The 14,406-nt window shown below is 39.5% G+C and overlaps 2 protein-coding genes across 4 annotated transcripts; one reads left to right on the top strand and one right to left on the bottom strand.

Annotated features, from left to right (window-relative positions):
• Positions 1–4,563: 4,563 nt before the first annotated feature.
• LOC108576127 (fibroblast growth factor 1-like) lies at positions 4,564–11,299 on the top strand. 3 transcript variants are annotated; one of them, XM_017939057.1, is made up of 5 exons: positions 4,564–4,862; positions 6,082–6,383; positions 10,345–10,532; positions 10,648–10,751; positions 10,969–11,299. In XM_017939057.1, the coding sequence occupies exons 2-5, from the start codon at positions 6,166–6,168 to the stop codon at positions 11,155–11,157; spliced, it is 699 nt and encodes a 232-aa protein (XP_017794546.1). In that variant the 5' UTR covers positions 4,564–4,862; positions 6,082–6,165; the 3' UTR covers positions 11,158–11,299. The 3 variants fall into 3 exon arrangements, with proteins under 3 accessions (XP_017794546.1, XP_017794548.1, XP_017794547.1); XM_017939059.1 differs by having other exon boundaries at positions 4,736–4,862; positions 6,135–6,383; XM_017939058.1 differs by lacking the exon at positions 4,564–4,862 and adding an exon at positions 5,955–6,011.
• Positions 11,300–12,402: 1,103 nt separating this feature from the next.
• LOC108576128 (short coiled-coil protein B) lies at positions 12,403–13,780 on the bottom strand. The gene is made up of 4 exons (XM_017939060.1): positions 13,402–13,780; positions 12,825–12,944; positions 12,658–12,744; positions 12,403–12,582 (listed from the first exon to the last, which is right to left on the bottom strand). The coding sequence occupies exons 1-4, from the start codon at positions 13,472–13,474 to the stop codon at positions 12,440–12,442; spliced, it is 423 nt and encodes a 140-aa protein (XP_017794549.1). The 5' UTR covers positions 13,475–13,780; the 3' UTR covers positions 12,403–12,439.
• Positions 13,781–14,406: the final 626 nt, after the last annotated feature.

The following is a 14,406-nucleotide window of genomic DNA, read 5'->3' as shown; positions in this document are numbered from 1 at the left end:
CACCGCCTCGATTTCCTGTCGCGCCAGACATCCTGCCCGATCTTTATCCCAGCAGCCTTTGAATTAATTACACGGTAGTTTGGTCGCTTGATTATGGCACCGAGGATCTCTTTTTCCGGTGAGGAAACTTCTGATCGCCTATCGTCGAGGATATATTTAGCGGCTTTGACGCGGGCGAAAGAGCATCTAGAGCCTGATGACGTCGAAAAGCGAGAAGTCAAAGGTCGGCGAACGTCTAAGCTTGAAGAGATGCTTTAACGTCGAATCTGGCGTGCGCTGATGTAGACTCTCTGTCGATCACTGTTTTAGCCACTTTTATCGCAGCCATTCGGGAGTAAAATTAGAAGTAGCTGCAGAAAGTCTGGTTACTGGTGATTAGTGTGTTCAGTTCGTCTTGTCTGTGAGAGGATGAATTGTACATAAAAATACAGGTCCTGTAAATCGTTGAATTTTTAATACATAATAAAAGTATAAATAATAGAACGAAATGCATTTACTGTATTCTTAATACTTCCTCGATAAAATATATAATTTATGAAATTGAAGGGACTTTGAGAATATCCTAAATAAAAAAAAATAATTTATATTATTACACTCCAGAATTTAGGCAAGAGATAAGAAAAGCAGCACATTTATTTCGGTACTACTCTCTTTGCTACAGTACAGCGAAGTTTCTATTTTGAAAATAGATCGACAAATTTATCGGAGCTCCGCTTTGACAAACTTATTTCGGAATAGTCTTCATCGTACTTTGGTGCATTATTTCCAGCAATAAACACATCACACCCGATATGAGCAACGTCACACTATCATGAATGAGAATTAGGGAGTCTATGGATTTGCCAGCGGCAGCGCTGTAAACAAGTAGAGCGTAATGCACGAGTACACGGTAGTTGGACATCCGTTCCGGCGCACCCTGCTTCCTTGGAGACAATTAATTCTAGGTCGAGTTGCGTAACATGGTGAAAAAGCGGCGTTGAAGGGAAACGAATCGGTGACTGGGGAACTGCGTCGCAGCTCGTCACGGTGGAATTGAATTACTCAGCCACCTCTCGACACGCTTTATCAGTTTCAGTAATTCGAGCAGCGTCCCTCTATTAATAGAGAGACGAGCCTGTGAGAGCGTGTGCGCTCATGAGGGCGCGGGGGATGAATCGCGGGCGACACGCGTCCAGTTTCCGCGATTTTGATAAATCATACGTCATGTTTCGAGTCGTGTTACAGCGGTGGACAGTTGGACAGACTCGATGAAGCTTCGTCGTTCCAGCGATTGTCCCGGTCGGTCGGTGTTCAATTCTTGTCGTTCGCGTCACGGTGATAAAGATCCGCACGGTACGGGGAACGTCGAAAAATTTCTGTCGAATTCAGATAAGTCAGATCTAACACATTTTCATGCATTAGATTGATCAGAGTATTTTCTTAAAATGAGAGATTGTTTGAATTGCTTAGAATATTTTGAAGAAATTAGTTTCATCTTCTTCGATGAAAATTTTCTTTAACCAAAATATCAAGAGGACAGAATTAACGAGTTTTCAGTTTGTGCAATTTTTATTTACGGAGGAAGATCTTGAATTTGAACTCGATTTAGAGTGTAACACGATTCTTCTGATTTTTGAGAGTTCCCGAATTTTTCCACTTGCAGGTTCGAGTAAACATTGAACTCTAACACAGATCGGACTTATATTTAAAATTATCTAGAAATTCTCTGCTTCGTTTCATTCTATTAAAAAAGATCAAGGTGATCCTGAGGTATAAAAAAATGAAACACTTACAAAATTCATTTAAAAAAATACTTTTCTTCGTGCAACCCACCACTCTGTGTCATACTGAAATTTTAAATGACTCGAAAGTGTTCCAAAGTGATCGGCTACATTTTTAATTGACGAATAAGAAACATTGCCATATAACTCTTACAGTCTTATTGGACGGAATTATTTTTTGGCAGCGCGGTCAGTCAATTATTGCCAAAAAGGAGCGTGTAAATTTTATTCCAACGAGTTTGCTTAAGCCGTGTGCATATTATCTTTTCCCCCGTTTCTGCAGATAAAGGGTCCACAGAGAGTTTGGAACGTAAATAATTTCTGTACAGCGTTACAAAGTCTCCACGCGTCTGCAAACGCTATGAATCTCGAACTGGAGCGTAGCATTTCAAACCACCTAGATCGTTGTCGAGCATAAAATTATTAACTCGTTGAATAGATAATCGATCCGCACGCAACCGTAAATCATTCATGTTCTTTCCAGTAACCCACAAACCACCTTTATCAGCCGGTACAATACAAGGGTTGCCCTTAATTCTTTCAAAAGTACAGTTTCTACAGTTTCTTTAACGACCCGACCGAACAAGTGCACGCGAACGTTAAATTAGAGGGAACGAGAAACGCTTTGGCTCGAGAGAAATGCCAGGCAATTTCGCGGCAGTAATTTTCGACTTTATCAACGTTCAAGAAATTTCAAACGACGGTTAGTTGTCAAACGCGACTGTTTCCAGCGAGGCTGGCTGGCTTGCCGCAAAATTACCCGACCTGTCGAATCGTTTTATCGGCATCGTTAATTTCGGTTACCCCTATTAATAGGTGAGAGCGCACCTGCGTTCGGCACACTAAACGTCGAAGCGTGATCGAACGAAGAACTTGCTTTTTCGATGGAACGTTGGAATAGTTCGATCCCCGAGCAACAAGTAGCTTCGTAAGCTGCTTTAAATCGTAATCGACGAATTTATACGGCATTAAATTCGAGCACTTCGCATTTTTTCGTTCTTCTTTACATTAGGTCATCGCGACGAACGCGAAGAATATTTTAATGAAAATCTAAGAAAATTCTGTAGAGTCGCCAAAAAGTTGTGAAATTAGAAGACACTTACTTTTCTTCTTTATCAAATTTGTAGGTTCGTTGGAAATGAAATATTGACCTAAATATAAAATTCGACACGAACGATAGATATTTTCTATTTTCCACTTCTATTTCGTCTCTAAATTACTTATTTTTCATTTTTTACCAAGGCAATTTGAAAAACACTAAGATCCTCGCGTCGTTAAAATTATTCATAGAAAGTGTAATATTAAAATAATTCAGGAGAAAGTTGAAACGTAACTTGCGTGAAAATTGTGCTTAAAAATATTCCTGATAAAAACGCGATAGTAAACGAAGCACTAATACACCGATCGTCTAATTTCCACGACACCACCACCAGAGAAAGAGGAAATGGTGTGCGTACGACTGGTAATTCAGGATCGACCGGAAGAGAGGAACGCGAAAGTATCGAGTGAACAGAATTCCGATACTTCTAACCCAGACACACAAGTCTGTGTAGTCTTGAACTTTGGTCGTCGATAATCCAGCGAGAAGTTTTTCAGGAAAAGTAGTGGTTGTTCGACATGTTGTACGTGTACGTTGCTCTAACCACAACCGTTGTTACTTGTCAAGGAACCACGGGACATGTCCCATAGCGGTTGACGAGCCTCTCGAGACCAGAGTTGGTCACATTGTAGAAGGTAACGTTGCTTAGATGTAAGATGTAATGCATACGGTATAATGGTTATTAATTTTGCATTCCGTGTATTCATTTACGACCAGCAAACTCTTTCCTCCTTTCGGTGTTTCTCTCTCTTTTTACTTTTCATTGTTCCGCACAGGAAACTCCCTTCGGGCGTGTGTTTAAAGGTATTAATTACAGATGTAAATCGCCTCTTCGTTCAATTAAGTCATTATCGTGGTTATCTATTCGACTCGTTGCGAGGGAATAGATTGTAATGCACGGATAACGCGAAATTACCTTCGCGTGTCTATGTAACGCAAATGCAATTTTTATCGTTGAATTTCATATCTCCTGGTTGACAAACTTAAATTTAGTTGGAAATTCTTAGAATTGTTATTTCTTGGAACATTTCTTTTAACGCGAAATCAATTTTCTCTCAGATAAAAAGCTTAGTTATCCACTTAACCCCTTACGAAGATGCAATTTTGGTTGATTGTCCTCTTTCACTTTTCATACGGAGCTGTCCTTTCTGTTCTATCGCGAAAATTAAGTCACAGCATTGTAAATACACGGGAGACTCATTTCGATACACCTAGGAAATAATTAAAAATAAATAAAACTGACCGATTTTAGCGTTAAAGAGTTAAAAAAAAGGTAAAGAACGAGTACTTAGAAATTCTAAGCACAAATTGCAATCTGAATCCTCCACGGTTCATTGAACTCGAGCAATCAGCAAGTTCATCCAAAATCCTCTAAACTTTCTCAAAAATCATTAAGAAGAATCTACACTTGGGCCAAAGATCTAACACCAGCTCACTATTTTCTACTTTTCACTAAAACGAGCGACAATTCTCTGCGTGGATCATTAGACCTCGCAAGTGGCGCCTAGCGTATCTCGTTTACGGAATCCCGTGTCAGTTGACGCGCACCTCGTTGACAAGAAATCTCTCGCTCGTGTTTCACCGTGTGTCCCGTTTTTAATTTAGTCTACCTCGAATTGCTGACCACCGCTGACTACCGCCGCGTCTACCAATAGGCCGGCGTCATATCCAGTATTATCCGTGGTAGCTCCTCGACGGAGCCGTGGCGGCTCAGTCGTGTGATAAACGCGGTAGCACCTGGGTAGGTTAGCTGATGCGTCTGCACATCCGTCGACGCCGGTGAATCGTGCACACCGCGGACAATGTATCCGTGGAGCCCGTGAAACGGAACCGCGACCAAAGCCTCTTCAATTCATGATAGCCGACGTGTTGTGAAACCTGTGCGTCCGTCACTCGATCGACTACCGCGTTTTTGTTTCGAATTCTGATCACCGTGAGATCGAGCCGGTGAAACTTTGTGTCTGGATTCGTCGACACGCTTGGTACACGGCTTGTTGGAACAGGTGAGGTGTCTAAATCGTCGGGAACAATGGTTCTTAGTGTAACAATGGTATTTTTGTGGAATATGAGGTATCGGGTTTTACCGGCTGGAAGGAAAACCATTTTTTGGATACGGAGAAACGTTAGATTTTGTAACGGGAATTCTTATCGAAAGTTAATGTGAAGAATCTGAGAAATTTGTGTCTTGTGTCTCAAATATTGTCTTTTTATGATTATTGTAAATTTGATATTTTACAGAGACGAGTGAGAGAATTTTGAATGTTTCGAAGGAATATTGTAAATTCAGTTTCGAGTGAGTCGAATAATTATTCCAAATTTAGTGTTTCCTGTGAAAAAGTGGTATCACCTTAACATTCAGCAATTTCCAATTTTACACGAACAATTCATTGCTCTTTTCGAGGAGAGAGTCAAGTTTGCCGGTGTCGCAAGGTTGGAAAGTGAATTTTTTATTTGGAGAAACGCGCGCGCAGTTTTGAGATCAGAGATAGAGCGAACGAGACGTTTTGCAATCTTTCATTGTGTTATTAGATTGGACTTTCTTTTTTCGAAAGGAAACACACAGCGAAGAAATTGATTATCAATTTACTTCTTGCCACACTTTTTTTCACGTGACAGAAAGTTTACATTGGGTAATGAATTTTGTACACACTCGATAATATCGTATCGTACAAGCTGTACTATTATTTCTTTATCGCTGCAATTGGACATTAACAGACCGGAACCACCGTTACTTTTTACTCCCGCAGAGACAACAAAAGAATTCAATATACCGTCGATACTCTTATAATGGCTACTAATTAATCTCGTTTAACGTCAAACTTGAACTGTATATAAAATAGCGTAAACACGCGCTTTTTCTTATTCGTCAAGTATCAACAGTGCCATTATTACGCTTCGAAAAGAGAATTGATAAGAGGACGCGCTACGAAATTCTAATTACTTTTTACCGGCATAAACTTGAGCGTATTATTCACACCAGTGTTTCGTGGCAATCTGTCGTTTTAACAGACCGAGACTACCGCTAATCCTGAACCGTACTGTTCTCCGTTACGTTTTACGCTTAATCCCGTACTCTTACTCTCGTTTCGTGTTCCCGGAATAATATCTCATATTCCTAGAACGTAAAACTGCAAAAGGGAAAAAATAAGCAGGTATCCAATTGAAATTTCGTTTAAGTGAATTTTCTATTCAGAAATTGCACAATTAATTGAACTATTTCAGAGAAATTCATCGAAGAAATTGTCCCGACGAGATTGCCTTTTTCACTGTGTCAGATATCAGGAAGACAGAGTTGATCGTAAGAGGATGAGTCTTCGTTGGATCCACGAAAATTTAGAGGCACCGACATGCGACGAGGAATGCAGCGATATCGATGACAGTTGCAGCGACGACAGCTACGACTCCGATCTGTCGATCGGCGAGGAGAAAGAGCTGGCAAACGAAAAGGAGATGAACGGCGATCGTCGGAAAAAACGTGATACCAAGCGACATTCGACCACCGCGGTGAAGTTCGACGAGAACGGGTATTTGCCAATAATTACAAGCTGTCGATAGAGCCCCGGCAGTAAAATCGAATCTTCGTTACGCTATATACGAAGCATCAATCGAGTTATACAGTCCGGATGATAAAGTTTGATTGATGGCTCTGTTAATTCATTGAAAATCCTTAATTAAAATTCCATCTATCCGTTAAAGCTGATCTGTTAGAAGGTGTTAATCACGTTCTCGACGTGCCGTGAAATTCGATAATCAATTATAAATTTCTCGATGTATCTTACCAATACGAAACTTTAATCGCTATCGTACACCGTTTTTATAAGAATATTTCCGATAATATTTCGCTCGAGATATATCCCGTCTCGCATTTCTCGCGTGATTTCGTCACGAGATTGATCGATCAGAATCCCCGAGCAGGACCAGTTTCGCGATCGGTTCCATTAAAATGCAATGATTTATGCAACGACGCGCGAGCATCTGACATTGATGAAAGGGTAATGCATACTTTAAAGCTGGTTTCCCCCGCGAGCTACGTCGCAAACCGGCCAACAATAAGTTCGCAGACGTAATTTCCCTCTAACGTGTACTACAACGAGCGTTCATTAATCACTTGAATCGATTAACTCTCCACCTAGTATGCTGTTAACTTGACAATTTTAAATTTCCCGCCGTTCCGCGCGACACTGCTCTCGTCCCCTCGATCGACGAAGGAAGAAGGCGGCCGTTTTTTTTTTTTCCCCGTCGAAATTCAGAGCGAAATTAATCGATTTATCCCGTGGCGAAAAGGGTCAGTGAACACTGGGACACAAAGCTGTCGGAGTTTCTAAACGAAGAGCGCCGAATGGCTGGGTGATTATTATGGTAAACAAAAGCTCGGAGACGCGGATGCTTCTACACAAGGAACCGTAACGAGTTCATCGATCACCCAACCAGATTTATTTTCTCCTACCTACCGTCATAAAGTCCCTTTAAATTTATCAATCTTCCCGCCGTTCTACTTTATAGATCGTTACGCGGCAATTCCTCGAGTCATTGTTTAAACGAACCGCGTGTGTTCGATGCCACAGCGTAAGAAGGATGCAGATTCTTGAAAATATATTCCTTTACGTATTTCCATAAGCGAGGACGCTTCTATAAAGCGGAGAACGTGAAATTTAATCCTGTTACTGTTCTCGATTTCACTTTAGAGCAAAGCTTGTGGAAAGGCTTTGAACCGAATTCTCAAGCTACTCAAAATACTCACGAGGTACTAAAATCGCTTAGGTATTTCATTTTAATCTATATCTAGGAGAAAAAGTTCATTTACGAGGAGTAGTATCACGTTTTTTCGTGTGCTAGTCGAGACTGGATTTCACTCGAATTCCACAGCAACGTGGAAAGTATGTTTTAATTGGTGTCGCTTGAAATAGGAGAAACTTCGTTCCTTTCGTAAAGAAATTTTCACACCTTTTTTCCCGACAATCGAGAATTCCGTTGTGAAAGAAAGACTAGTCGTTGGATATAATAGAATTTTAGTGGTTGATTTACTTCTGCGCGCCACAATTGCCGCGTTTACGAGATAAATTGGAATGCTGGACGCAATCGAGGTGAACCTTGAAATGACAATATCGAAGAAGAGGGCTGTGCAACAGACATACTGCGACACGATACGCGATATTCGCTCATTGATCACTTGATTCGATTAACTTTCTGCTCTATATTGTTGCAGGGTCACTAGGTGTGGGGAGTAGGTACGGTTCACGTGATATTATTACCGGCATTCGAGCACCGTGGCAACCGGCGAAGCTGCAATTCCGCGCGAATTGCATTAAAGCACACGCACGATGTGTAGCGCAAAATTAGGATTGGCGTTTGTGACCGTGTGTGCTCGAGTTTCAACAAATAGATCGTAGCACGTTCAACGTGTAATTAACGGGGGCGTGTTTGCGCAATGTCAAGACGTAATCATTTTCGCGACGTTGAATTTTAAACGAGCGGGAATACTTATGTACGTAGTTCGTTCTGTCGTAGGAGCTATCGCTGTGAAATCTTTATCTTGCGTTTCGCTGTCCAGCAATCGGTCGGTACCTTTGTTTGTGCTTGCGAAGAATTGATAGGTGACTGGAAGAAAAATTTTAGTGGATTTAGAAGTAATAGAATTGTTAGGTTTTCTGTAGACCGGGAACGGTTAATTTTGTGTTGAGGATTTTCGTTTATTGCTTGCACGGGCCTAATTACATCCTGCGAGGGTCACTAGAATTGCTTTGCTAGATTTTTAGTAATTTGTGTCCCTCGCGCTCTATAGCCTGCGAACATACCATAAACCACGAATTTCCGTAACGGTCCGCTTGCCGATTAGTCACCCGGAGGAAATTCCAGATTTTTGGGACTTTCCGCCCACCCCTCGCGACCATCTCCCACCCTTCCAAGGTGACAGCGCGCTAAGGGCGCACCGGAAGGGCGGTAAAGACGATATTAGACACGCTGATTGGCAAATGCAATCGTTAACCATTAACCAATCAGCGTGTCCCAACAAAAATCCCTCTCACGAGACGCGACGTCGGAGAGTGAGTCGTCGAGTAGTCGTTCAACCACCACGAACAAGGAGAACCAAGGAGCAACCAGCTCACATCACGCGATAGGGATAGATCAGTTTTTACAAGTCCCAATCATTTGGGTGGTCATCAAAGCTCGAAAGTTCATCGCCACAACCACGGGCATTAACAAGGATAGTTTCTTTAGTTTTTCTTTTTGGGGTAATGGAGATAATTGTCGCACGGTGATTGTAATGAAATTAATATGGTTTTAATAGGGATGGAGAGAGTGAACGTCTTTATTTGTGCTTACGAAAAATTGATAGGTAATTTAAAGAAAAGTTTTAGTAGATTCGCCAGGTGTGCAAATTAATTTGCTACCCTTTCTCGCAAACTTCAATACTTATTTAGAAAAAATCAAAGACAATTTTAATGGTCGAAATAATGGATGACTTTTTTCTATTTGTCAGGCAACTCACAAATTCCCTATCTGAGAAAGTATGTCAGTTTTTAACCGACGAAGTCGTTAAGACTTTGTGAAAAAGGCACCGGATTAATTTGCACACCTAATAGAAATAAATTTTATTTTCTAATTCCACCGATACTTTCTTTCATTTTCCTTATTAGGATTATAGTAATAATTAAGGATATTTGTCACACAGATATTATAATAAAATTAACACGTTTCGAAGAGAGCGAACGTCTTTATTTGTGTCTATGAAAAATTGATAAGTTTTAGTAGATTCAGAAATAAATTTTTTCTTAATTCCGCCGATAGTTTCTTTAATTTTTCTCTCAGAGTAATGATAACAATTAAGATTATAACAAAATAAACATGGTTTTAATAGAGACGAGGGGAGCGAGTGCTTTATAAATATTTTGTATTTGTTGCGGGTGCTATTAATATAGTCGTACCTCGTTATTGATACCATTAGCTTGATTATTATCGGTTGATGCTCCGTTTCTCGAATAAAGTCTATCGACATTGCGTATCTTCCCCCCTCGAGCATCTGTTTAAAATTAACAGGGTTGGAAAACGTCTACGGTGCAACGAAGCACGCTTCATTCACGAAGCTTGCTGACCTGAAAAGTCGATCGGCCCATTTTTCCAAACGTAATGATATGTTATAAATAGCGCGCCTCCGGGTGCCACTTTGCATTAGATTTAATATTCTCTCCTGCCTTGTCTTTCTCGTAATTCTTTCAATATACTCTATTATCGAAACGTCGTTCATTTTACAAACGTAGATAAGTTACAACTACCTTCGTTCGTACCGAAATTCTCTTCTATTTCTCTAGTATGTGTTAGAAACTTTTCTGCTTTCTGAACAGAAATTTCGAGTAGGCTTCTACGCTTTCGAACAGTTCTCGGTATAAGATTGTCGTTGAAATTAATATTTGTAGACATGGCATTTACGTTTGTACACGGCAAGCAGATGTTTGTACACTCTAAATATTGAATTTTCTCTTACAGAAGTTCGCATTACATCACGTCTGAATTGGCTAAACGTCCACCTTGCGTAATATGGGACCCCAGGAAACCAGCGCAAAATCCTGTGTACGGCAGCCTGGTAATTAAATTGTTTTGCCGAACTGGATATCATCTTGGCGTTACGGAATCTGGTCGAGTTGGAGGCTTGAGTGCCACAAACGAGCCACACGGTAATTATAACGAGGAAAAGAAGATTCTGCTTCTTGAAAAACTCATCGTTGATTAGTGGAAATTAATTAGCAAGAGGAGAAACATTTTTCTGAGTTTTGTTCGATCAATTTTCAGCCTTGCTTCATATCATACCAGTCTCGTTTGGAGTGATTCGAGTACAAAGCATAAAGACCAGTCTGTATTTGGCTTTCAATAAGAAAGGACGCTTGTATGGCGAGGTAAGATCAGTTCTCTCAAATTTAATTTTTTATTTTAACAGAACAAACGTTTCTTAATTTTATGGTACCTTAATGAATTATTTGATTTGACAACTTGTGTAAATAAGCGACGTATGAAATTCACAAAGTAAAGTATGAAAAGTAAAGAATTCATAAGGAAGCTGTTGTTAAATCTACAAATGACGAATAATCCCTGTTTTTGGAAATTTTGCTGCAGCCAAATGCGAACAAAGACAGCACAGAATGGGAACAGTGGAATGTCGGTTCCTACGATGCATTTCGTTCACGGAAATACGCTAATTACGGATGGTGGTTAGGAATAAAGAAGAACGGACGAGCGAAACCGGGACCAAGAACAAGATGGGGCCAAAAGTCGATACAGTTTTTAGCAATAAGACAGGAATAACTTCGACGAATCGTTATTTTATACATCTTCATATTCGTCGTTCTATTAGATCGTAAAAATGACACGAAACACTGATAGTCCAGCGAACGACTTTATACAAATGAAATGTTCGACAATTTTCTAACGAATTTAACGCATATTTTTTTAGCGACAACGAAAATCGTACATGTTTGCTACGTTAAATTTTAAGTTTAGTTACTCTCTCTTCTTTTTTATGGGAAAAAATAAATAATCTCTTTGCCTTCCAATAGAATATAATGTTTATTATAACACTGTGTTACTCAACAATGGAATAATTTTGGGATTGTGCATTCTGCTTGTGCCCTTCAACTGAAACTTTATCGTAAGTCGCAGTTTTATATTGCAGTACATACTCTTTCTTCTTCTTCTTTAGTTATCTTTTTTTTCTTTTGTTCAATTTATAGATAATCGTTGATCGATCATGCTGCAGGCAAAGTGTGTTGAACAAGGCTTCTTTTTTAAATCAGTCAGCTATATGCGAATGCTTGAAATTTATATCGAAACCCTTAAGCGAAAGCTTCAATTAAAAAACGCTGGTGTTTGATTAAATATGGTAACTACAAACATTTATTACCCTTGCATCTTATTCATAAATATCAAATACGCCAAGAAGCAATCGGCAAATTGAAACGAATGCCATTTAATACTGAAGAAAAAGAAAAATCAATCACCGGAAGATACTAAAAAAAAAAAAAGAAAAAAAATGATAGTCGTATTTGATTGATCGTTTGATCTGTTGATAAAACCACGTTCAACAATGGTAATCGAGATTCTTTCTCCGACACACACACACACGTGATGTTATTAAGGAAATGCACAAATGCAACAACGGAATTCTTTGGCAATAAGTAACAATCGTAAGCGCTTTGTAAGCAAGAAGCGTATGCAAGTGACTAAAATAATCGAAAGAACGACGAACATTTCGACGCACGAAATCGATTCGTGAATTAACACGAATTCGACTCGAACGTGTACTTTTAAAAAGGAAAAGAAACGAGCGAATATCTTCGCTCGCGAATAGTTTTCTCCATGAAGAGTACGTACGCAGACCGACGAAGTGTGTAAATCACGAAATAAGCAGGATACATTTAAACCGATATCTTGAGAATTCTTATATCTACAATAATTTTATCCGTCACTCGTTAAATAAGGCAGTTATAATTGTAAACGAGGGTATATACTCTTCATGGAGGATTAAAGATAACATTATTTTAAGATCCCTGTTTCCTCAACATTTGTTTTCTAGCATGAACACGTGAATTCACTTTTTCTTGGTGTTGGGACTTGTGGATTGGAAAACACTCGATGCAGACATCAAATTCTCAATGTACTGGCTCAACACTTGGTTTTCACTTCTCAGCTTCAGATTTTCCTCCTTAACACTGTCCACTCTCTGTGACAAATCTGCATAAGAAGATACATTTAAGGATATTTTCACGAAATGTATGCAGTAACGATGATGTTTGAAGATTTATTCACCATCCAATGTGTTTTGAAGTTCAAGCACTTGGGCAATCAATCTAGCCTTTTCTTCCTGTTCATCGGGGCTGATGTCAGGGTCTAAGCCTGTAATTTGACAACGTTAAATACACAAAAAGATGGAAATTCTCACTTGAAAATGTGAAACTTCATGGTTCAACACTTACTGTTAGGACTACAGCTTCCATTTGTGAATGCAGATGGAATAGAATCCATGCTGCGTCCTCTGCCTAGCGCATCAGCTAGGTGGCAACTATTATCCAACACCTCTTCCTCAGGAATAATCACTACACACAAAAGTATGTAACTTAACTACTACTTTAAACAATATTAAATGTATAAACATTCAATTTTACATAAAAAATCTACCAAGATACCCAGGAATCTAGAACATAATCCACTTTAAACTGTTCACTTAAACAAATAAAAATTCTGATGCACCTCATTCTATGCTCCAAAATTGATCAAATATGAATCAACACGTAAAGAATCCAATAAATAATCTTAAACTAACACAAGAACACTTAATCTATCAGATGTATCAACGAACAATGTTCAATGTTTCACGAACTCGTTTGTAGCTTTAATTCAAAAAAAGATTTAACAGTTTCGCGAACGAAATTCGATCTATAAAAGGAGGGTATTTAAATATTTCACGGAAAAGAACAGGTTATAACAGACGAAGGCGCGATAAAGGAACGAGGAAAACTGGGTCAGAAACGTGGCAGGCGAATTTTTTCTCACCCTGAGGATCATCGTCGGCCAACGGTATGCTGTTCATGTCATCTTGAAGCTTGGCCGTCACAGACGTGGACATCTTGACACGGAAGATCCTCTAGCAGAGAAATAACACACACTTCCAACAAACCTGCGCGCAAGATTCGACGTTTGACCCTTGAAGCTTATCGATTTCCACGGGAAAACCGCTCGCGAAACAGCTATCACGTTCGCCGAGAGGGGGGGAAAGAAACCCACGAAATTACGAAGGATCGTTGCACCGTGAGAAACGACGACCGTTCGATCGAGAATTGAACGAGAGAGATTCGCGAGATTGGCGATTAAGTTTTGCGGTGAATCAACGTCGTTTGTCACTGCACGCCATTTGCTTTCTCGCTGACACCTGCAGGCGCCTCCACTCACTATCGTTTGCGATAGTGATGCATGTCGTCTGTGGTACGAACTCCGGTTCTTTGATTCATTGCGATTTAAATGGGAACAAGGGACGATTTGAAGGAATTAGGATGTTGGATAGAACTTGTAATTTATGAAATTGATTCTTATATAAATTTTGTTATTCTTGACGTTACTGTGTTGTTATTGAATTGTTTGTTATGGGAGGAATTGGGAAATTCGAAGTGTTTCGTGGGTAAAAATGGTAAAATTTTTTGAATTTAATTAATCTTTGATTGATGGCTTTTTGTGGTGAGGTTTAATCATGAAGAATATTGGCTTTTTGTGGTTGACGAAAGTGGAGTAGTAGTATAGCGCTCTCTAGAGCGCTCTAAACGTACAACACACTGCGAAGATGATTGCTATACTTGGAGCTTTTCGGCAGTTGGTATGCTGGTGAGAGCTGCAATGTTTAGTAATAAAGTTAAGAGTGTTGATGAAATTGTTTCTTTTTACAGATATCACGAATCGACTGTGATGGTATTGTTTAACTTGTAAAAAGTAATACAGAAATTTGCATTTAATGTCAATGAGTAAAAAATCGATTTAATGCTCTTTTAACTCAGTGTGAAATATTTT

Source organism: Habropoda laboriosa, unplaced genomic scaffold (genome assembly GCF_001263275.1).
Source record: "Habropoda laboriosa isolate 0110345459 unplaced genomic scaffold, ASM126327v1 scaffold333, whole genome shotgun sequence".
NCBI lineage: Eukaryota > Metazoa > Arthropoda > Insecta > Hymenoptera > Apidae > Habropoda > Habropoda laboriosa.
This window is presented reverse-complemented; position numbering and strand designations above follow the sequence as displayed.

Coding starts and splice junctions, on each gene's coding strand:
- LOC108576128 (XM_017939060.1), bottom strand. CDS start 13,474: ATGTCCACGTCTGTGACGGCCAAGCTTCAAGATGACATGAACAGCATA. Junction 12,945..13,401: donor GGCCGACGATGATCCTCAGG/GTGAGAAAAAAT, acceptor TTTTGTGTGTAG/TGATTATTCCTGAGGAAGAG. Junction 12,583..12,657: donor ACTTCAAAACACATTGGATG/GTGAATAAATCT, acceptor CTTCTTATGCAG/ATTTGTCACAGAGAGTGGAC.
- LOC108576127 (XM_017939057.1), top strand. CDS start 6,166: ATGAGTCTTCGTTGGATCCACGAAAATTTAGAGGCACCGACATGCGAC. Junction 6,384..10,344: donor GTGAAGTTCGACGAGAACGG/GTATTTGCCAAT, acceptor TTTCTCTTACAG/AAGTTCGCATTACATCACGT. Junction 10,752..10,968: donor AAGGACGCTTGTATGGCGAG/GTAAGATCAGTT, acceptor ATTTTGCTGCAG/CCAAATGCGAACAAAGACAG.